The sequence below is a fragment of the Tenrec ecaudatus genome, chromosome 1, assembly GCF_050624435.1.
Source record: "Tenrec ecaudatus isolate mTenEca1 chromosome 1, mTenEca1.hap1, whole genome shotgun sequence".
Lineage (NCBI taxonomy): Eukaryota > Metazoa > Chordata > Mammalia > Afrosoricida > Tenrecidae > Tenrec > Tenrec ecaudatus.
In genome coordinates this window covers 39,385,383-39,408,526 of record NC_134530.1, presented here as the reverse complement: position 1 = coordinate 39,408,526, position 23,144 = coordinate 39,385,383, and the positions used below count along the sequence as shown (strand labels likewise).

The window sequence follows — 23,144 nt, the reverse complement described above, 5'->3', positions numbered from 1 at the left end:
CCACGCTAGCTAGTTGGTTACACATTGAACTGCCAATCAGAACGTCAGTGGCTCAAACCCACCTGACACTTCTCTCTGTAGCCTTTAGAGGATTTAAAGACTTGGAAACACACAGGGGCAGGTATTCTCTGTCCTATAGGGTCCCTATGAGTTAGAATTCCTTAGAGGGCAGCGGCATTTCCTTTTGGTCGGGGCGGTTGTGCAATCTACAGAGACTACAAGTTAGCTCCTGCAAAGGCAGAACGCCGCCTGAGAAGAGTGGAAAGGAAAAAAGAAAATGGAAGAGATGAGGGCAATTTAGTGTTGAAAATGTAAGACTTCATAGCACTTGTCATAACTATTTTGAAGATATAAAATTTTTCTTCTTCAAGTTATGTAGTAAACACTTCAGAAGACATTTCAATATAAAGAAGTCAATGGATAATTCATGTTAAGTGTTTCAGAGGGGAAGTTGACTCCAAGCTTCTTTCCAAGAAAAACTGTAACTGAAGAGTTTCTGTGCACAGGTGGAAAGGTTGTGCCATCTTCTAACAAGACAGGAACGTTCTGATGAAGGAGTTTGAGCTCCCACAGACCCCTTGTGGGCTTCAGGATGTTGGACTCTCCATTTGCTGTGCCAACTCATTCCCGGCCAGTCCTTTCTGCCTCAGCAACCCTGTAGGACAGAGTGGAACTCCTCCTGCGGGGTTCTCGGCTGCACGTCTTTGTGGGCTGGCAGTCACGCACATAACCCCTACACCAGCAGGGCTCCTTATTTCTTGTACATAAACTTTTTCTGCCCCCGCCCTTTTTAAAATCATGTTATTGGGGGATCTTACAACTCTTGTTACAAACCACACATCAGTTTTATCTGACATATTTGTACATATATTCCATCGTTCTCTTTTAGACATTCACTTTCCATTGAGCCCTTGGGATCAGCTCCTCTCCCCCCCCCTCAACTCTTGTGGCCCCTTGATCAATTGTAGATTGTTAATTATTTTTAAATCTCACACTGACCGCCATCTCCCTTCCCCTCTGGTTTCTGTTGTTCTACCCCCTGGTGGTTATGTGCGATTCATTGCGATCGGTGACCCCCCTCCCTCCCTATCTAACTCCTTTCCCCCTACCCTTTTGGTATCTCTATTCCCATTCTTGTTCCTGGGTTCCATGTGTTGTGAGTTCTATCTCTTGCTTATACCTATGCACATGTTCCTATCTAGTCTGGATTGGGAAGCGGCACTGAGGTCATGACAGCGGGGGTGAGGGGGTCTCCAGGGATCAGAGGTATATTGCGTGACCCACTAGTGCTCTACTGCACCCTGACTGACTCATCCTCTCCCTGCGACCCCTCTGTGGGGGGTGCTCCATTGTCCATAGATGGGCTTTGGGTCTTCACTCCAGGTCCAACCTCCCTCCATTCTCACCAATGCATTTTTGTTTGTTTGTTTGTTTACTGTTTGTTGTGAATCTTCTGATGCCAGTTGCCCGGTCTCGATGACACCTCACGATCGCACCGGCCCGTGTGCTTCTTCCATGTGGGCTTGTTGCTTCACTGTTGGCTGGCCCTTGTTTAACTTCCAGCCTTTAGGACTCCAGACACTAATCTTTTAATAGTCGGGCACCGTCCTCTGTCTTCACCACATCTGCTTATGAACACATTTTATCTTCAGAGATCCTGTAGTGTGTGAGGGGGTCAGGGTGGGGCGCGTAGCTGAGTATCACAGGATGCCAATTTGTTAGAACAAAGTGTTTTGTCTTAAGGAAAAGTATGAGCCGAAGCCCAAGGCCCATCTGCAGCTTCAGTGTATTGCCTTATAAATACATGTACACATGTATGTAGGCCAATACCACTGTTATGGATTAATGTAGTTACGTGAGTGGACACCTCTGTTAATCTCCCTATCTATTGGCCCCTTTTTAAGATAACGAATTAGAACTGCCTGCTATTCAGTTCCTAATCCAGGGGCAGTGATATTTGGGGGACATTCCAAGTTCATATAATATACACTGTTCAAATATATCTTTGAATCAAAGGGCACTATGTAAAGTATAACTTGACCTAAATATTTAGTACAACACAAATTAAATAGAACCAGAGTGCGCCTCTTCTACTCCAGCTCGTGAGCCCGACATTAAAGCATCCTGATGTTGAGTTGGATAAGGCATACAGTACGTTCTGTATCTCCCACACTAGCGCTGATAAGGAAAAGCTGGTTCCGTTTTGGAACAGGCAGGCAAACCTAGCCAGAAGCACGTCCGCCATCGGAGGCGCCCACGATGTGCCCGCAGTGTGTCACCCCGGGGAGCGGAGGGCCGCGGCGGTGAAATGCAGGGCGGAGGGGAGGTTTCCACTTCCGGCAGGGACGGTTCCGGGGGTGGGTCAGGCCTGAGTCAGACCGAGAGCAGAAATGGAAACTTACAAAGGGTGTGTATGTGCCCTGGAGGCGATGGTGGGCAGGATCGGGCAGACACGTGTCTGGACCTCCGGGGCAGAGTGGGAGGGAGAGTGGGGCCCCCAGGAATGCAGGTGGCGTCTCTCTCCGGGTCTCTGGAGCCCAGGGGAGGAGGGGAGGGCAAGTGGGGGTCTCGATCCCAGTGACTCAGCTGACTATGTGTGTGGGTGGGGGGGTTGGGCGGGGGTCACCTCTCACCCCAGCAGGAAGCCGGCCCTCCTCCCAGCCCTCCGCCCTGGGTGGGCCTATTCAAAGCACTGCCCGACGCCACCTCCCTCCACCTGTGCTAGGGCGGAGGCACCTGCAGGTGTTCGGGGGCCGATAAGAGAGAGGGAAAGCCCAGCTCTGAAAGCGGTTCTTTCCGGTGGGCTCGGCTGCTGGGAATGTGCCTTCCCCGCCCAGGTGTCATTGAAGCACAATCTGCATTTTAGCCAGAGCTGGGATATCCCGGGATTCCAGCGGAAACCCGCAGGAACCGGTTTCAGTTTCAAGTTCGGTGTGGAGACTGGGACAAACTGCGCCTGCCAGCCGCCACGCCCCCTCGGGCCCCTGTGAGAAAGGGGTGATGTGATGGTCCCCCCAGCTGTACAGGCAGGGAAAAAGTCCCCGCCCGATAAGACAGCCGCTGCGCAAGACTGGACCTCACCCCACCCGTCAAGTATGAAATGGATCCAGTCCGGAGAGCAAGCATCTGACACCTCCCCGCTGGTGCACGGGGCCGTGGGACCCACCTTGGCCCCCACCTCTGCCGCCGCCCGCCTCTCTCGACCCCGCAGAAACACCCCCCCCCCACTAAACCTCCCCCTGGAAAGAGGGAGCCCAGGGGATGGCGCCCACAGAGGTCGATGAATATTTTTGGATGAATGAGTCAATCCGGGCTGGGAACCGGTTCGTTCTGGTTCGAGCCCCTGCTGGGAATCTGCATCACTCAGTCCTACTGTCATGCAAATATACTTGGGAGGACAAAGCCCCTGGCATGCTGAAGCCCCCTGGGTTGCATCTTCCACCGGCAGTCTGTGGAGGGCTCCCCAGAGATCACAACTAGGACTCTGCCAGCTAGGGGTGCTGGTCCCGGGGGTGGGGGTGGGGGGGTCAGATTTGCCAAGAACATTCCAGAGGTGCTCCCTGCCTGGCTGAGCAGGACCTTGCTCCTCTGGAAGGCCCCAGCTGAATGGCCGGGCTGTGACTCACAGGTCCCAGCTGCCTTCCAGACAGCCCTGTCTGCCCCTAATGGGCTCTGGGACTACCCCCCCCCTTTCAGGTTCTCCCCCAGCGGGACCACTGGCTGCAAGGATGCCTGAGAGCACCTTGGATGCAAACGACTATGGATGGCAGTGACTGGCCAAAGTCCACGGGCAGGGCCCCACATCTATTAAGCTTCCACTGAATTCTTTCTGATCATTAACCAAAGATGGAGATCATCTTGCCCTCAGGCAGAGTGCCTCTACTCCTCTCCAGCCAGCCTGGGTGTGTCCTTGATGGAGGGAGGTGGCCTGACCAGGGACTGCACAGGAGGGTCACAAACTCAGGAGTCTTGCCCTATCAGGCTCACCCTGACCGCCTTGGTTGGAAGTCCTGGGCCAATCTTGCGAGCCCTTCTATCTAACATCACGGCCAGGTCCCCACCATCATGGTCCTGTTCCTGTAGCCCCACCTGTCATTGTGAGTTTTTATCTTTCCCTTTGGCTTTGTTCCATCCTCAGGCGCCATTTCAACTCCCTTGTTTGGATGATGTGTCCGTGTTTCTGTCCTTTTCAGGCTTAATAAATACTCTCCGTACTTTGTATTGAAGGTAGCGGTCTCTTTTATACCCTGAACAAGGACCAGCTAAGATTCGGCGGCCTTGGGTTGTCTCGAGAAATCGTGGCTCCATTTATGGGAGGGAAAGAAACCATCTAGGTTGGCTAACTTCACACACACACACACACACACACACACACACACAGCCTCTCCACAGTCCGTCAGCATCTGGCCATCCCATAGCTGTTGGGATGAAGGGGACCCCTGGCCCTGAAGTCTTTTGGAGGCTGCCTGGCTTGGGGAACGCCAGTTACAAGGCCCTTGTATCCCTCTTCTGCACTGGCTGGCTGCCTGCTGCCTGGGGACAATTGGGAACCCCACAGACACCGTGCCCATCCCCACCTCCTGCTCTCTGCCCTGCCCCCAGATCCCAGACACCTATTTTCCTCCTGAGCCCCGGTGCCATAGCAGGCTACCTTTTGAGCTGCTAACTGCAAGGTGAGCAGTTTGAAACCACTAGGCACTCCATGGGAAAGAGATGAGGCTTCCTACAGCCATAAAGGGTTACAGTTTTCCTGACCTGGTGTTCTGGGTGTGACTCACCAACGGTGACCCAACACCAACACTCACCTACTCTTCTCCGCTTTTCTGGGACATGTGAGAGCACCAGGCATGGGTACGCCTTTGTAAATGAAGCCATACCTCCAACCCTCATGGCTTGAGTCGCTAGTGTCCAGTCACCTAAGTTTCAAAGTTGTACATGGTGACAATTTATGTACTGGAGTCTAATAAGCTCAGAAGGGTCCACACAGACAGTCCAGCCAGCTCAGGAGAGTAGCTAATGAGCAGTTACATTTACAGGGTGGGACTACTGACATGGATATGCAAATGAAGTCCAGAGGAACCTCTGGGGGAATTTGCATGCAGACCTGGGGGAATTTGCATGTCTGCCACTTACCTACATTGCCCAAACACAAAGGCAGCTAGGATCCTCGGATGACAGGAAGGATGTGCTGACTGTGGCCAGCAGCCTTTTTCCACCAGACACACGGGCTTTCGTCTGGAGGAAGGTCATGAATAGGGGAAACCCAACATTCTAACCTGACTGACTTCACTGGAAGGAGAATGACTCACAGGGGAGGGGAGATCCTCTCTAAATCCCTCCGAGGGAGGGGTCACCTTACTTGCCAGCAGCCCCATGTACCCAGTGCAGTGCTTCATTGGATCTCCTGACTGCTGCTTCCATGAGCATGGACTGGCTCCGAGCAAGACAAAATCTTTAACAGTTTCAATTTGGTCTCCATATATTATGATGTTTCCTATTGGTCCAGTTGCGAGGATTTGAACTTTCTTTACATCCTGAAGGCTGCAATTCTTGATGTTCATCGGCAAGTGTTTCAAAGTGCCCCTCGCTTTCATCAAGAAGGTTGTGGCATCTGCATAGCACAGCTTATTAATAAGCCTTCCTCAGATCCTGGTCCCGCGTTCTTCAGAGAATCCAGCTTCTCTGATGATTTGTTCAGCATACAGATGGAAGAAGTATGGTGTGAGGCTACAACGCTGACACACACCTTCCCGATTGTAAACCATGCGGTATTCATTCCCTTGTTCTGGTCCTGCAACTGCCTCTTTGACCCATGTACACGTTCAGGATGACCCTAATTTGAGTGTTCTGGCATCCCCATCCTGCTTGAGGCCATCCATAGCTTGTTAGGATCCACACAGTTGAATACCTTTGCATAGTCGATGAAACACATGCAAACATCTTTTTCACCTTCTTTACTTCCAGCCAAGATTCGTCTGACTTCAGCAATGCTCTCCTTTCCTTTGTTCTGTGTCCTCATCTGAATCCAGCCCGGCTCTCTGGCAGCTCCCTGTCAGTGTGCTGCTGCAGCCATGGTGGGGTGATCCTCAGCAACATTTGACGTGCAGGTGCGATCAGTGATGTTCTATAATGTGAACATTCTGCTAGGCATCTTCCTCTGGAACGGGTACAAACACGGATTGCTTCCAGTCAGGTGGCCAAGTAGCTCTCTTCCAAATTCCTTGGCATAGATGAGTGAGTACTTCATCAGCTTGTTGAAGCGTTTTAAATGACCTTCCATTCGTTTCTGGAGGCTTCTCTTTGGCTGATGCTGTCAGGGCAGCTTGCACTTCTTCCTTCAGCACCACTACTTCTGCCTCATGTGCTACCTCCTGAAATGGTGAAATATTGACGCTGTTTTTGGTTCAGTGACTCTGTGTGTCCTTCCCATCTTCTTTTGATGATTCCCTCGTCATTTAATACTTTGTCCATAAAATCTTTCACTATTCTAACTGGAGGCTTGAATTTTGTTTTTCTCGAGTTCTTTCAGTTTCAGACATGCTAAGCATGTGGGTGGGGGAGCTACGACCTCTGCACTCCTGAGGAGTCTGGGGGTGACCTGCCCACACCATCTGTTATCCCCATTCTGTGCTCCTGGAGCCCCCAGGCCAGGTATCCATGTACAGGGTCCTGGGTGGGCTCCTCCTAATGGGGGGACTGTGGAGGAATTCAGTTATGGTTTTCCATTAGGAGTATGTATTCCCGGGACTGCAGCAGCTACTCCGTGGCCACACGAGTTCTTGTTTTTCAATGTGCTTTCTCTTGGAATTCTCTCTGCAGCCACGTGCAGTCCGCTGAAAGGATTCCTGCTTCAGGACTGGAGAAGCTGGGGGCCCCAGTGAGAGGCTTGAGAACCTTGGTGCCCTGGGGCAGGACTCCTGACTCTCAGGACTATAGTGCCCTCTAGTGGCACTGCCAGCACCTGCCATTAGAGCGGCTACGTGCTACACAGGTGCCCCAGAGTTCCTTCAGTCAGCCAACAGAATGTCACCTTCTCCGAGGATGCTTACCCAATTCAGGACCACCCCCACCACACATCACTCTACCAGCCCCTCTCCCTGGCCCTGAGAATTCAGTTTGGCTTCTAAGCTTTATCTCTACCGGTGGTGGGATGGTTACATATTAGGCTGCTAACCCTCAGGTCAGTAGTTCAGAACCAGAGACTCTGGAGAAAGATGAGGTTTGCTACTCCCCTAAAGATCGACAGTCCTGGACACCCACAGGGAGCAGTTCTGTCCTGTCCTATAGAGCTGCGACAAGTCGGAATTGGCTTGATGACAGGGAACTTGGTTTTGAGCAGAAGCAGCGGAGGCAGGGGAAGCCATCTTTGCCCATGGTGCTTTGCCAGTGCCTGGCACTTGAAGGGAGCCCCCATTTGTCTGTGGTCAAAAGGAGGGGAGAGGAGGGTGAAAAAAAGGATGGGGAGACCCGGGAATGAAATCCAACGGGGCGCACCAAGCCAACCCAGACCCACAGCGACTCGACTGTGCTCGCGACAGAGAAGAAGGCCCCCGTATCCTTTTCTGGTCATTGTTAGGTGCCATCGCCATCGAGTTCCAACCCATAGCGACCTTACACACAAAGGAATGAAACCCCGCACGGTCCTGCGCCCCCCTCACAACTGTTCCCATCGGTGCCGCCACTGTGTCCACCCATCTCACTGAGGCCCTTCCTCTTTTTGCTGCTCCTCTTTGTCAAACATGACGTCCTTCCCCAGGGACCGGCCACCCCTAACATGCCCAAAGCCCGTGAGACAGAGTCCCACCGTCCTGGCCTCTAAGGAGCACGCTGGCAGAACTTCCAAGACAGACTAGTTTGTTTTGTTTTTTCCTCCCAGGAACATGAATTTTTAAAATAATTTTACTGGGGGCTCATACAACTCTTATCACAATTGATATATACATCAATTGTATAAAGCACATTTTTACATTCATTACCCTCATCATTCTTAAAGCATTTGCTTTCCACGTAAGTCCCTGGCATCAGCTTCTCATTTTCCCCCTTCCTCCCCACCCCCTCCCTCATGAACCCTTGATAATTTATAAAATTATTACACCATCCAAAGTCTCCCTTCACCCACTTCTCCACTGTCTGTTCCCCAGGGAGGTTATATGTAGCTCTCTGTAATTGGTTCCCCCTCTTTACTCCACCCTCCCTCCACCCTTGTTTGTTCTTTTGGCAGTCCACAGCACTTCAATACTGTCCTCCAGCACCACAGTTCAAAGGCATTCAGTCTTCTTCTTTTTTGTTGTTGCTCTTTTTAAAAAATAATTAAATCATTTTATGGGGGGCTTGTACAACTCTCATCACAATCCACACATACATCCCTTGCGTCAAGCACCCTTGCACAGTTTCCCTCATCATTCTCAAAACATTTGCTTTCCACTTGAGCCCCTGGCATCAGCTCCTCATTTTTTACCCTCTCTCCCTGCTTCCCCTTCCCCCATGAAGTCCTGATAATTAAAATATTTTTTTCCTTCTCTCTCTCTCCTTTTTAAAAAAAGTCATTTTATTAGGGGCTCATACAACTCCTTTTTCTTAAGGTACTAAGTGTGAAAGATAGAGGGTAAGTAAGCAGGACACCCTAATCTCTTTACCCTGACTACATTGAGTAGAGCAAATACCTCTCTATGTTCATAGTGGAATGCAGAATGCACTCACTTCACATAGCCTCCAAGAGAGCCAAGCTGGAACCCCAACCTCCAACGTCTAGGTCCCTCCCCACATAGCTCCTCAGAACCATTTTAGAGAGTGTTCATGCTACTCCCCATTTCAACTCATACTTGCAGAGACTGACAAAGCTCCGAATTAAGTCTTGACTCTTACCCTTGATCAAGTAGTTCCAGTGACTGATGAATCCAAGATGGCAGACCCAAAGACTTCTTCCTCGAGAATGTTGAGACTGACAACTTCCAGAGAAGAAGGAATAATGGCAGGATTTTGTCTCAAGACTCCCAACCTTCAGGTCAGATGAAGGGTCCAATTCCAGAACTGCTTGTACAACTCTTATCACAATCCATACATATATCAATAGTGTTTTAATTATCCTATCCATATTCCTGAATCCTCGCTTCAAAACATAAATTTAACAAAATTTGTAAATGTGACGTGGCCACATGAATCTTGCCTGTTGCACCAGGTGGCCTGCATTGTGACTGAGTTTGATGTCCTCGTTCTGGATTAGCAGTGATTAGGCGGCTCAGTCTGCAGGGAGCTCTGGGGCAAGGATAGACCTGGGGCTGCAGACCCCACAGAAGCGCCCCTAGAGGACAGTTTGTAGATGTACAGCTCAGAGGGCAAAGGCATCTCCACTGAAGGTCATCCAGATGGCACCTCTTCAAACCTACCCAGCAGGCCATACGCTGGCTGGGACCCAAAGCAGTAAACACAAGCTTACAAAACACCTTTCTTTGATTAGGAGGAAAATGCTCCCTGGCCTCCGCAGCCAGGTCCTGTGACCTGTTGACTGGAAACCAGCCCAGGACTCATGAACATCAGACCAAGTCACTCTGTGAAGGAGACCAGCTCAGCGTCCATCCGCAGGTACACAGATGCACCAACAGCACCCAGCACACACTGAGCCAGCCCGAGGCAGGGTCTTGAACCTCGTGAAGTCGGTCGGTGGTGAAAGGCCGAGCACTGTCCGTGCTGGCTTCCGTGAAACAGAGAAGTACCAGCTGCTCAAAGCCACCAGCTGCTCTGAGGCGTTCTGCCCGTGAAGAGCAGCCGTCTCAGAAGCCCACAGGGACAGCGCTGCCCTGGCCTAATCTGCGCGTCAGCATTGACAAGAGGGCAGTGAGCTTTCTTTCTTGCTAGTGAAGGTATTAGTGGGCACCAAGGGTACGGGGGGGGGGGGGTGGAGGAGGGAAGAGAGGAGTTGTCCCTTAAAGGACACGGAGTTTACGGTTAATGGTGGTGAAATCATTAGCAAACAGTTGGCTGGGGGTTTCCTAACAGATCCAGGGGAGCAAAGTCATGGCATTGCGCCCACGGCAACTGTGGCATTTGTGAGGGTTTTGTGTGTGCTGAACGCTAAGAAAAAAATTCTACTGGTGGGTGTTTTACCTGGCTGAACCACTGCATTCTGGGTAAAAGGGAGTAAGCTTCCCAATCACAGCACGACCCCTGCCTCTTCACAGCATCCATGAAGAGCAACACCCTCCCCTCCCCCAGCCCTACAATACCCCGCCCCAAACCCATGTCCTGAGACACCCACGCCCAGCTCCCCCAGGGATGCAGCTTGCGTGTTGCTTCTGTATGGCCAACGGGGTGGCTGATGAAAGGAGAGCAGGATCCAGAACCGTGTGCTCAGCACAAGACTGGGGGGTGGGGGGGTCCCAAACCCAGTGTCTCTGCGGTTGGTGTTTCTGGCCATCACAGCGACTCTGATCCAGGGTTGAATTGTTCCCCTTTAATGGCTGAGAAAAATCAAGGTTCAGAGATTGCCAACACTACCGAGTGCCAGCCAGGTCTGGGACCTGAGCCTCTGCCCCCCATCCCCCCAAGTCCAGTGTGCTTCCTTGCCAGGAACCCCTCTCTCTGGAGGCCCACCCACCAAGCGTCGTGGGTGGATGCGGATCCAGCTAAAGGATCCAGTGGTCACGGAGGACCCTGCAGCAGGAGGGTAGCTCCAGGCAGAAGGCCCCACAGGGTACATCCTGCAGCCAACCCCACCGCTGGTGACCGGAGTGCAGGGTCAGCACGCGGGCATCTCGTGCGTGTGGCTGGCCCCAGTCCTGATTGTTGAACACGAGGAGGAAGATGAGCTGATTGGTCTGCAGAGCGGAGCCCACTCCTGGCAAGAACACCCTAACCACGTGCCACAAGCTGTCAAAGGGCTCCCCCATTATCCCCGCCTCCCCCCAGCATGTTTTTTCCCCCCGTGACAGCTCAGGCACACTTTAAAAGTCTTTATTTGACTGTGTAATGGGAAAAATGGGAATCCATATTAACTTGTGACTGGGTGGGTATACTGCTGAGTAGGGGGCTTAAGCTGGAAGTGAGCTAAAAATGAAGGGGCTGGTTTCAAGAAAAGCTTAGGGTAGTCACAGGACAGGTGGTCCTTGGTTATGACAACCGCTGGGTGAGATGTGAACGGCTACAGTCTGGGACTCCTTGCTTTGAGTCTAGGGCAAGAAGCTGTGCTCTGGTCTCATGCCCCTCTGGCGGTGGGGGGTGGGTCAATAAAGACTCCTTCCAGGATTGGAATCAGAGGGTCCTTAAAAACACCTGTGGGTCCTCAGAAGTGCATGTGATTCAGGGGGCGCCTCCAGGGAGGAAAGCCATTCTGACTCATTTCTTCAGGCCCCACAGCCAAGTCTAAGAAGTCTTCAAGCAAGGATAGCAGTGTCTTTAAAAAGAATCTTCTAACCATGACCTTGGCTGAGGCAGTGGTGGAAGGGCCACCTGAGCTCGAGGGTCCCGGTAGAACTAGGGGTACAACTTGGAGGCTGAAAGGATGGCATGCTGGCACGGTGTGTGTCGGGGGAGAGCGTGCATGACGCCTGCCAGGGTGCAGACAGGACACCTGAGCCTGCAGTGTCCCCGGCAGCCCTCAGGTCCTGTCTGAGCCCCGGCAGCACACTGCAGACAGCGAGCCGGTGTTGGCAGCAGCCTTGAGTGTGTGGACATCTCCCTTTCCTCCTGCCCTCGCTGGGCAGGCTCCCTCCTGGCCCTGGGCTATCCCGATTCCCACACAAGGCTCAGATGTGAGGGCCGGGCCATGCCGCCACAAATCCAAGGAATCCTGTGGGCCACGGGTTCAACCTCAAGTTGGTTTGTTTTTTCCCTAAGTGCCTTATATGGGACCTTGGGATTTTTTTCAAACAGCTCAGTCCTGCACTGCACCCCACAGTCAGTGGGGTCAGCTGCTGTGGAATAACCTTCACCTCCCAGTGACCCTGCAGAGCCATGCCGAGAAGAACTGGGCTCCATCTGGATTTCAAGGTCGTGATCTTTCCGAATCAAGCTCGCCAGGATTGTCTTCCGAAGTGCCTCTGGGCAGGTTCAAACAGCCAACTTTTCTGCTTGCAGTCAAGCACTTCATCCCTTGGGGGGCCCCCCCAAGAACCACTCGGCTGCAGGGTTAGTGCTCTGGAAACGGGACCAGCAGGTGTGATGCTCCGGGCATGGCAAGTCCCAGTGCCTGAGGGGTGCTGAGCCGGCTGGCCCCTGTGGCAGCTCAGAACGAAAGGAAGCAAGAGCGAGGCAGAAAGGAAACAAGTCAGGGAAGGGTCCCTGGGAGGGCCGGGGCCGGGGCAGGGTGGTGAGTGGGCACGGCTGCCCACCCCCAGGAGTGCTCTCAGCAGCACCCCGCGGCACTCCGCTTTACGTGGCACGGCTTGCAGAAGAGACGGTTGTTCAGGGGGTAGCAGCCTTGGTCAGTGGGCTCGACGGACAGGAGGATACTGCAGTCCTGTGGGAGACAAAGGCATGGGGATGCTGCCACTCGGGCCATGGGCACTGCCGTCATGGCGCTACCCAGCATTGAGACCTCTCTGAGGTCCCTGGATGGTGTGAGGGTTTGCACTTGACATTAACCTGCAGGTGGCCTTTGAACCCACTCAGCACTGTCTCCGCAGAAAGGGCGGGTGATGGGTGTCTGTCAAGATTACAGTGCAGGAGGGGCCACAGAGCACAGCTCTGCTCTGTAACACATGGGCCCACACGGTAGAACCGACCTGACAGCAGTGGCTAGTGCGTCTCAAATAAATCCAGTGAACAAATACACCCTTAAGGAAGAATGAGCGTCTCCTTGCTGCTCTACCTGCCTGCCTGCACACCTGGCCAGGTCTTCACAGCACAGACAAAACAGACAAGGGCTCTCACTGAGAGCAACGCGGAGGGACAAGCAACTGAGAAGAGAACTCGGTCACGTGATCCCTCTAGTGAAAGGCAGAGACTATGGAGAGTTGGGGCTAAGACCGTGAAACCCACCCAGGCCCTGTGAGGAGGCAAGCTTCCCCCAGCAGGAGCGCTGGCTACTAGAGACCCCGGCCCAGACTGGCAGCTGGCACTGCACAAACACCCCTCAAGTATCTGCCAAGTGAACAGGTGAACTCAGCCAGTCTCTTCACTTTACAGGTGGGGAAATGGGGTCCAGAGAAGGGCGGGGCCTGCTGCAGGCCACATAGCTGCTTCCCGGGCTCCAGGCTCCAGGCGGAGGGAGCTTTCCATGGCTCTGAGGCCCACACAGCTCCAAGGCCGGCACAAACAAGAACATTGCCAGCTTTTCCAGTCGCCACTTTGTTCTGGGCGGGGCCCATGCCAGAGAGTGGGCTGGGAGAGAGCCATGCATGTCCAGAGACCCGCCAATGTAGGGCACGGCTGGGACCCTCTTTCTCACTGCCACTGAGTTGATGCCAACTCATAGTGACCCTTTAGTGCAGGGTAGACCTACCTCTATGAGTTTCTGAGACTGTAGCAGTTTACGGGAGTAAAAGGCCCTGTAACAGGCTTTCTCCGGAGGAGTGGCTGGTGGTTTCGAACTACAGATCTTGCTGTAACCACAAGGCCACCAGGCTCCATGAAAGCTGCAATCATGTCTCTAGCCACTAGGGGGGGTGTTTCCCAAAGAGAACTTTGGGGTCACTGGTGGCCAATGAGATCATGCCCTGCTTCCCGGCTAACTGGGCAGCTTTCTAGTTGGGTAGGGCGCCCTCATGTGCTTCTTCCCTGAAACTTCACCAGAGGCTCTCGGGGGCCACCTGGCTATTGCGGGATGGCGGGACACAGTGGCTGCAACAGTGAACACACACGTGGGCCGGACTGTGAGGGTAAAGCACGACTGGGCAGGGTTCCGTTCGGCTGGACACGGGGAACCAGCTGGATGGCACCTAAGAACAACCTCTACTCACACTTCCCATAATAATCCATGCGACATTGTGTGAGCATCTAACACCAGACCCGCTGTTCCAAGGGGGGGGGGTGTGTGCTCTCCGACATGACAATCAAGGTGGAGAAAACACCTCAACTGCAGCAAGTCTGCAAAGGAGTGGGGCGGGAGGGGAACAGGAATGGTGGCAGGAAACTGGAGCGACCCAGCTGACATACCCACGGCTGGGAGCACTGTTCTGAGCCTCGGTTTGCATCCTTAAACGGAGACAATCGTCTCACCCCAAGACTCCCATGAGCATCAAATAGGCAACGTCCGTCCTAGGAGGCCTTTTACACACTAAGAATCTCCCGCCACGTGTAAAAAGGAGGACTGCCCCCCGCAGTGGGAATCAGGAAGATGTCCCCCCAAGCAGGGCAGGATTGGAAAGACAGTGTGGACAGTTCCTTGAAACCTCTCTCACTTCCTGGAGGAGCAGCACCCCAGTCCAGTGCAGGTCAAGACCCTTCCCCCGCCAGGCTTCCCAAGCTGGTCCCAGCACCGCGGCTCCCGCAGAGGAGGGAGGTGAGAAGGGCCAAGCTGTGATTGAGAGGCCGCCACAGCACATCCCTGGCCCGGGCTTCAAGAAATGGGCCCTCGGGCACTCAGGAGAGTGGGAAATTTGCCATGGAGGAGATGGGAACATGAGATGTACGGATCGACAGCAGGCTCAAGGCTGTCTGGGCCAAAGGAACCGGATATGTCCTGGACCGTATCCACACACAGTTGCCTAGAAAATGAAATCCGGATGAAGAGCCTGCAAATCAGCTCAGTAACTAACACTGGTTCCCTCTGTGTCTGTCACTGCAACTCCAGTCAATGTGGACGCAAACTGACGGTCCGCTATCAAAGTTATAATACTATATATTATTTTAAAAGTCTTCCCTTTGGAAATTCAATTGCCAGGTTCAAATTCTGACTTGCTAGGTAGCTTTCTCAGTAGCCTTGGTCAAGTTCATTGGGAGGCTATATTTGTTCACTTGCCAGGCTTCCCAAATGCTAATCACCCCTGGACCTTACTGGGGCTGTGGTGGCGATAATAGTACTTGGATTCTGCTACTGTTCTTTCAAGATGCATCATCAGCCAGACCTTGGGCAATAACTAAAAAAGACAACACAGCACTGAAGCCATTTGTCGACTTCTCTGCCAAGCTTGCCTGGTCACCCTGAGTGGACGCAGTCTCTGGGCCCCACGTATCTGTGTAAGTCAATGTTAAATGCGTCACCGAATGTTTAGAATGATTCTATTTGCTTGGAATGCCCCACTGGGGTGATACCCACAAAAGTTGTCACCTTTATCTCCATGATCAGAGAAAGCAGAAACGTCAGTGGCGTGTGTGTGTGTGTGTGTGTAAGGATTCTTGAAACCTATCCAGCGGGCCCAGCATCACAGTTTATGGAACCCTGGACAAAATGAGATGTGGGGCCCTTTGATCAAGTATGAAGGATTGCAAGTACCTCTGGTCCTCTGGCATATCGCAGCTGTTGAGTCCACTCTGACTCCCAGCAAACTAGAGTGCAACTGCTTCACCATATTTTCTTTCATGATTGGCATATAAGTCTCATAGCATACAACAGTTTGACCATACTAAGAAGAGTTGTGCGTTTGTTGCTACAATCAGTGTCACACCCCTGGGCATTTCTTGCTGGAACAATGGTACCAGCTTGTAGGTAGCCTCCCCAGCTCCAGCCTCTTCCCTCCCTGCAGCCAGCCCAGACTCCTTAGCCCGCTGCCCTGGCCCTTTCATCCTCCCTGGCCTCCACTGTTGTAGCCACGCCCAGAGACTCCTGACTTTCTAGGCTTGCTCCAACCACGTTGGCTTTCCGCAGGCTCCCCCACCTCCATCTAGCCTTCCTTTCCCCTATCAGGCAAACTCCTACTCCTCTTTCAAAACCCAAGTCAAGCATCACTTCTTTTAGGAAAATGCCTTTAGTTCCTCTAGGATAGACAGTCACCATCTCTTTGCCCTCAAACATGCTTTTATCCGCAGCCACCTGAAAGGGCACCTGTGCTGTGCATTAGCTCAGCCCACCTCCCCATCCAATGGTTTTAACAACGCCTCTAAGGAATCTCCAGGCAGCGAGCAGCACACTATATCCTGGCCACAGGGAATGGCCCCAACTGGACATGTGACCCAAGCTGGGCCAATCAGAGCATTTCCTGGGATTGCCAGGCTTCCTGAATGAGATAGTGTCTCGTTGCGGTTTCTAGGCTAGGAGGATGTAAGCTTGGGCCATCTGTGGCCAGGTGCCACCTGTCCTTTCTCACAGTGAATGACAGCCGTTAGGAACACAGAGGGGGCAGAGCCAAGTGACTGGGTGAGAGCCCTAATGTTGTTTGAGGTCCTGGCACCACCAGCCTTCCCATGAGCCAAGAGATTGCCTTTCTTGTAAAAATGGGTTTGGTTTCTATCATTAGCAAACAAGTTCTGATTAATAAACTAACTTAAACACACACACATGGATTGCTCACCTTTGGGTTAACAGTCGAGCACCGTCTGAGCCACTCCAGGGCCTTTTCACAGACTGTATTTGCAATTCTCTCCCTAGTTCCTTATCTCTGCTACTGGCCCGGTGGTGAGTAACAAGGGCACAGAGACCCCAGCCCATCCTGGGTGCATGTCCCACACCCAGCACCCAGCAGGGACCAGGGAGACTCGGGCTGAATGCCTGGCGTCGGAGCGGCATGCCATGACCCCCCTCCTCACTCACCTCACACCTGTAGCAGTTTTCATGGAAATTTCTTCCCATGCACTCAATTTTGAAGGCATCCTTCCCATCTCGGGGGATGATGGGATTCTCACAGATGCTGCACACGGGGGCAAATTTCCTGGAGGGAAAAAGGGAAGGCAGGCTGGGGAGGCGCTGGTGCTGAGGACCATGGACTTGGGCTGCCAGAGCCACAGCTGACTCCTGCTCCCTGACAGCAGCTGCAGCCCGTTGCTAGGTGACAGTGGGGGAGGGGGGGAAGCGCTGTGTAATTAGACCCCGCTGCTTCCCAGGATATAATTAGCCCTTGGTGGCCAGGCCCGAGCTGGGGGATGCTGACCTGACAGAGAAAGCCATGAACTCTCCTGGGTTCGGTGGACCGGGTTCCTTTCAGGGGCCCCCTCTTGGACACCGCCGCCTGCTGGCTTGCTTTCTCAGAGATCCAGCAGTCTCTCCCCTGGGGCAGGCGGGGAGCCACCCAAGGACTCACGGGGTCGGAGTCTGCAGGACAGTCTCACGGCTATCCATGTCCCTCGGTTGGCCTGGCAGCTCAGGGGGTAGGTGGGGTGGGGGTGAGAGCCAGGCGCAGTGGGAAGATGGACAGGGGTTTGAATAGAAGGTCCAACACGAAGCGGCTGGGAGCGTGGGAAAAGGGGGACCTTCATAGTAAGCCCCAGGCACCAGGGCTTCGGGAATGAAAGGCGCCTCTCATCTAAGAGAATGTGGTGCGTGTGTAACTGGCAGATCTCATTCTGACCCAAGCCTGGGCACTAGGGTCTGGGCCCTTTGTTCTGTGCCCCCCTGCCCTCCCGGTGTGCGGGCCCCTCCCGTACCTGTAGAAGTCGTCCAGGCAGTACACCTCATTCTGGCTGTCCAGGGCAAAGCTCTCATCCCCAATGCAGCGGGCGCAGGACACACACGTGAAGCAGCTGGGGTGGAAGGCCTGGCCCAGGGCCCTGATGATGTGCTCGCTCACCACCTCTGCACACCTGCCACACTTCTCCAGGGTGTCCTGGGGGCACAGGGGCGCCGCCTTAGAGCCCCATCCTACCAGGGGCCAGCGGTGTAGGAGGGGGGCTCCTATGACTTACAACCACCAGGCTTGGCACTGTGCCCTTGGCTAACCCAGAGGAAGCCTGCCTCAACACTCTTGCTTTCTTTGCTTACTGTACGTGTCCCACCAGGACCCATCCAGAAAGTTCTTTTACACGTCAGAGTTAGGACAAGGAATCTCCAGAGGGATTACAGGCAGTAACTGGAAAGGGTGCAGATTTCACGTGGCTGTTGGGAAGCTCAAATCCCACGGCGCACTTTGGTCCTCATTGCCGCCTGGCTGCTGGCATAGTTTCAGGAACCACGACGGGCTTTGCATCCAACAGGTTTGGGTGCTGTTTCTCTACACACCAGTCATTTTCCTTCTGTTTGAATTATTATTTTATATCTCTTAGCACTGCATGCATTGTTATTTTGGGGGTGGGCGGCAGCTATGCATTTGTATAAGTGGCTTTAAATCCCTTTAGGATGTAGGAGAGAGGAAAAGAGAGACAGATATAATCCCAGGGCAGAACAAAGAATCTCCTACCTACCCTCCCACTTGGTCCTGGACATGTTGGCGCCTTCCCTCTCTGGCTGCTCCGTTCCTTGTTACCTGCTTTACCTGCACTCCAGTCTCCAGGTAAGGCTCTCGCTTCTCCCACCCCCCTCGGAGGGCTCTTCTCTCTCTGATCATAGACCAGGGGTCCTAAAACTTTTTAGACAGCGGGTGAATTCACTGTCCTTCAGACCATTGGAGGGCCGGGCTATAGTTTTAAAAAAAAACTATGAACAAATTCCTATGCACACTGAACATATCTTATTTCGAAGTAAAAAACAAAGGGGGCAAAAACACCCAGCAGGCCAGATAAATGTCCTCAGCGGGCAGCATGTGGCCCGAGGTCAGTAGTTTGAGGACCCATAGTCATAGACCACCCTCGTGCCGTCTCCCCCATGCCTGGCTCTGAGCAGAGGGAAGAAGGTGGGGACATCTTCATGGTTATACTGATGGGGAAGAGGCAGAGAGACAGGGTAGACCGAGGGCCAGCCTCTTCCCGCAGTGCCTCCTCCCTAGCTGTGGCTAAAGCCATCAAAAGGCTGTGATCAGACTGTTCCATCTTCCTGGTAGTATGAACTCCAAATATTCCAGATCCCACAAATCAGTATTTCTCCAACTCCAGTGTGCACGAGACACCTGTCTAGAATGCAGATGGCAGAGAACTACGAGGTAAATCCACCTGCCCATGGGCAACCTGCCTTTTGCAGAAGGTCCAACTAACCCATTTGCTGCGGAAGCAGCAGTCTCTTTCATAAACGGTGCTGACAGAACTGGAAAAATAAGTCAGGGTGCATACCGGACACCATACACAAAAGCGAATGAAGTCAAGGTGGATCAGACACCTAGAGGCTGCGGTCAAACAATACAGTTCCTGGAGGCAGCACAGGGGCAGAGCAGGGTTCGAACTCTCAGCACAACTGGACTGGAAGCCCAGCGCCAGTCGTACATACAACACAAGACAAACCAGAAGCACTGGAGCCTCCTGAAAAAGAAATGATTCTGTTCATCAGAGGGTTTCACCAAGGGAGTAAAAAGGGAACCCAGAAACTTGGAAAACAATCCTTGGCAACCACGTATTTGACAAGGATCAATCTTGAAAATACACAGAAAGCTTTAGCAGCTCCACAACAAGAAGACAAATGAACTAATTAAAAACGGGCAAAGGACACGAACAAGACACTCCATCAGAGAGGAGGTCCCCACCATCCCTTGAGCCAGGATTTGTTGGGAGAATCACCTGGAGGAAACAGCAGGTGGGGCAGTGAATTACTTCATATGGATCTTCTCCTACAGCCTTTGTTCAACAACTCAATGCCAGGTCCACTGATCCTGCCCCTACAGGGCAGGGTAGAACTGCCCTTGTGGGTTTCTGAGGTAGTAATTCTTTATGGGAGCAGAAAGCCCTCCCAAGGAGCAGCCAGTAGTATTGAACTACTGACCTCGCAGACTGCAGCAGAACACCTAACCACTATGCCACCAGGGCTCATTAGCCTTTGTTACTCCCACCAATCAAACTTTGTTTTCTCATCTATTTAAGAAGGTGGGAGGGGGAAAGGTGCTGATGGATTATATGACTCAGCTGTGAGTGATTGTTAGCAGGGTTAATTATAATTGTTATCCTGCTGGGCTTAAGACCAGCCATCTCACAAACAGGAAGGAGGGTCTCACTGCCAGCAAGCAAGAAGAGACACAAGTGGAGGGCATCCTTTAGACCAGGGGTCCTCAAACTTTTAAAACAGGGGCCAGTTCACTGTCCCTCAGACCTGTGGGAGGGTCAGACTATAACAAATTCCTATGCACACTGCACATATCTTATTTTAAAGTAAACAAACAAACAAACAACGAGGCAAAAACACCTGGTGGGCTGGATAAATGTCCTTGGCGGGCCACATTTGGCCAGCGGGCCTTAATTTGAGGACACCTGCTTTAGACCTTGAGATTCCTGCACCTTGAGATTCCTCCTTGGTCCAGAAGACAGCTTTGATACCAGAGAAGCAGCAGCAGAAGCAGGAGTCAGAACCTGAGACAGAGTGGTGGACTTCGCAGTCCACAAAGAAAGTAAAACTGAGTGCTGTGGGCAGGAGTCTAACTTGTGGAGTAGGATGCTCTGGGCACGTAAATGGGGAAGCTGTTTGCTGAACCATGGAGCTGGAGCTTGGTGCCATCAGGTTGAGCCTTATAGTAGAGTAGCATGCCATTTGTGTACTTATTGGCAGCTCTCGAAGAGCTTTGTAACCTTGGCCCAGTGGGGCAGAGGCCAGGCCAAGAGGCTGAGGGCCAGAGAACGGCCTCCCTGCAGGCATGGCAGAGACTGTATTTCTCACCAGAACTATAACCCATCAATTTCCCCAATGCACCCCATAATTATATGTATCAAAAGCAAAAAAGAGAAAATGTACCCAGCCACCAGGGCTTGGAGATCAGAAGAACTAGAGGGTGCCCAGCTACCATGGCCAACTGCCCTGAAATGGATCGCACTAGGAGGTTCTGGGCAGACAGGGAAGAAAACCCCTCTCCCTCTCCCTCTCTCTCTCTGGCTTCCTGGTCAGATAGGGATGAATGGTGCCCAGAGGCTTGGCCCTTAGACACTTCCAGGGCTTAACTTTCAACCAAACAAGGGAGAGGCCTACAAAGCAAACAAAGAGCAGGGAGGAATGCACTCCCCAGAGCAATCAGCCATACGAAACCACAGGGCAGCATCTGCCCAGAACGACAGCCAGAGGCTGGAAGGATGGAAGGATGAGGCACGAAGGAAGACTGGGAATGGAAAGTGTGCATGGGGTGGAGCAGGAAGCATGTGGGGCGACTGTGCATACTCTGCTGACTGGAAAACCCAAGTGTCCAACCCTCACCCCCAAATCACAGCAGGAGTTAAACAATACGAACCTTAGTTTAAGAAAAGGGGCCGTGGATGGCTAATAAATACACGAAGAGATGTTTGTGATCGCTCTCGATAGAGACATGCAAATCGTAACTACAATCAGAGCCTACCTCACCCCTGCAAACCCGGCACTGATGAAACCACAGCAACAACACTGAAAATCCAATGCTGGTGACGTGGTGGGGAGACGGGGACTCAGACAAAGGGGCTTCAGATGTTGTGGATAATGGAATTAAAAGATGACGGCATTTTCCCATGAACTTTTCTGCAGCCCCTTCGGACACTGGTGGGATTGCAAAATAGCACAAGCACAATGGAAAAAAGAATGTAACTTCCTCGGGCGGCTAGAAATAGACACACCCCATGACCAGCATCACACGCCTAAGTGTAGATGCTGGAGAAGTAGGAGAGTGACACAAATAGACACACGCACATCAGTGTTCAGTGCAGCCTATGACAAGAGCAAAAGGGCAGAAACCACCTAAGTGCTCACCAACCGAGGAATCGATCAAACTGTAGTGCATTCCTGTAATGGGATGCCGTCCCGCTCTAAAGAATAGCAAAGAAGCTGTGAAACATCTCGGCTATAAGGAGTAAGGAGGAGTCCATGTAACATAACAGGGATGAATTGGAGGACAGAGCATGCCTAGATTCCCAAACCAGGTTGATGACTGGAACTCGCGGGAGTCAGGTGAAAACATAGGCCCCTGGGCTCTATTGCAACCAGCCTCCGAGGCACGCTCACCTACCTCCTGGCATTGGCTTACAGGACTACAGTCTGTGGCACCGCTTTGTCAGCTGGCACAGTACAGTTCATTCAGCTAATGCGCTACAGGCTACTTTGATGGACGGTGGACAGTGTCCAGGGTCTTAAAACCTTGTGAGCAGCCAGCTAAGAAAAAAAGCAATAGGGACAAAGGACGCAGATAACCACGGGACCTACAGCCTCATCTGGCCTGAGACCAAACGGAAGAACCCGACGGTTCGGGACTGGATTCCTTTAAACCCTACGTTCCCAAACTTCGCTGATGATTGGAATCACCTGGTGATCTGGTGCCACCACAGATGCCTGGGCTCCTCTCTCTCGAGATTCTGAGGGCAGAGAGCCCAGGGGCCTTTCGTTTCCCCCAGACGCCCAGGTGATTTCAGTGACCAGTCAAGTCTGGGAGCCGAGGCTTCAACGAACCAACTCTAGGAGACCAATGGTCAACACTTAGCCCGAAGCCCAGATGCGAAAGCACGGAGGGCAGGGAAGCCCCATCAATGGACAGAATGAGGGCACTGACACACGGAAGTGAGCGTCAATGCCAAACCACCTCGTTGGGATGGGAAAATTTCACCTAAAAATAAGGTGACCAGATTTGAACATTGGTAAAGCGGGACACCAGCGGGACACCATGGATAAAACTCACATCCTGGTGAAATAGCCACATGGCAGCTGAAAACCGTATACCCTAGCTTGTCGTGCATTCTTTCCAAAAATCGGGACTTTTTAAAAACGCCGCGGGACACAGGAAACATTGTTAATAATCGGGACTGTCCCGCCAAAAGTGGGACGTCTGGTCACCTTACCTAAAAACCAAAAAAGTTAAAAGACAAAACACAGCAGTAGCTTGCTGAGTGCCACCGATGAACAAGGTGAGGCCGAGGGACGTACAGCCAGGTGCTGGCACAACTCTGAGGGGCCTAGAAACCACACTGAAGACACGACAACCAAAAGCCACCGAGGAACTCACACCACTCTTCCCCGTGTTGCTTGGTACTCAGAAGTTAGACAAGGGCCTCCTGTGACATCCTGCACCTGGAACCCCGCAGCTTTAGGTGGGATTGGGGCAAGACCATCAGCACTCTCCAGACCCAGACAGGCCCGAGGTAGAATCCCAGCTCCATTTCCTTCTACCGTGTGATCCGGTGTGGCAAAGCCTGATGCCTGGCACCTGTGAGCGTGACCTTGCATGCACTAGTAACTTTGTGATTAAAGCTCTTGTCTTGAGGGGGGACGTGATCCTGGATGATCGGGGTGGGCCCACTGTAATCACAGGGTCTTTACA

At 52.5% G+C, this 23,144-nt stretch overlaps 1 protein-coding gene across 1 annotated transcript in view; it reads right to left on the bottom strand.

The window, feature by feature from the left end:
- Positions 1-10,934: 10,934 nt before the first annotated feature.
- The window catches only part of FBLIM1 (filamin binding LIM protein 1), a 36,644-nt gene continuing 24,434 nt past the window's right edge, over positions 10,935-23,144 (bottom strand). The window contains exons 7-9 of the mRNA XM_075550946.1: positions 17,455-17,633; positions 16,625-16,742; positions 10,935-12,454 (exon numbers count right to left, since the gene is read on the bottom strand). Coding sequence (XP_075407061.1) covers positions 12,341-12,454; positions 16,625-16,742; positions 17,455-17,633 — 411 coding nt within the window. The 3' untranslated portion in view covers positions 10,935-12,340. The remainder of the gene's footprint in view (positions 12,455-16,624; positions 16,743-17,454; positions 17,634-23,144) is intronic.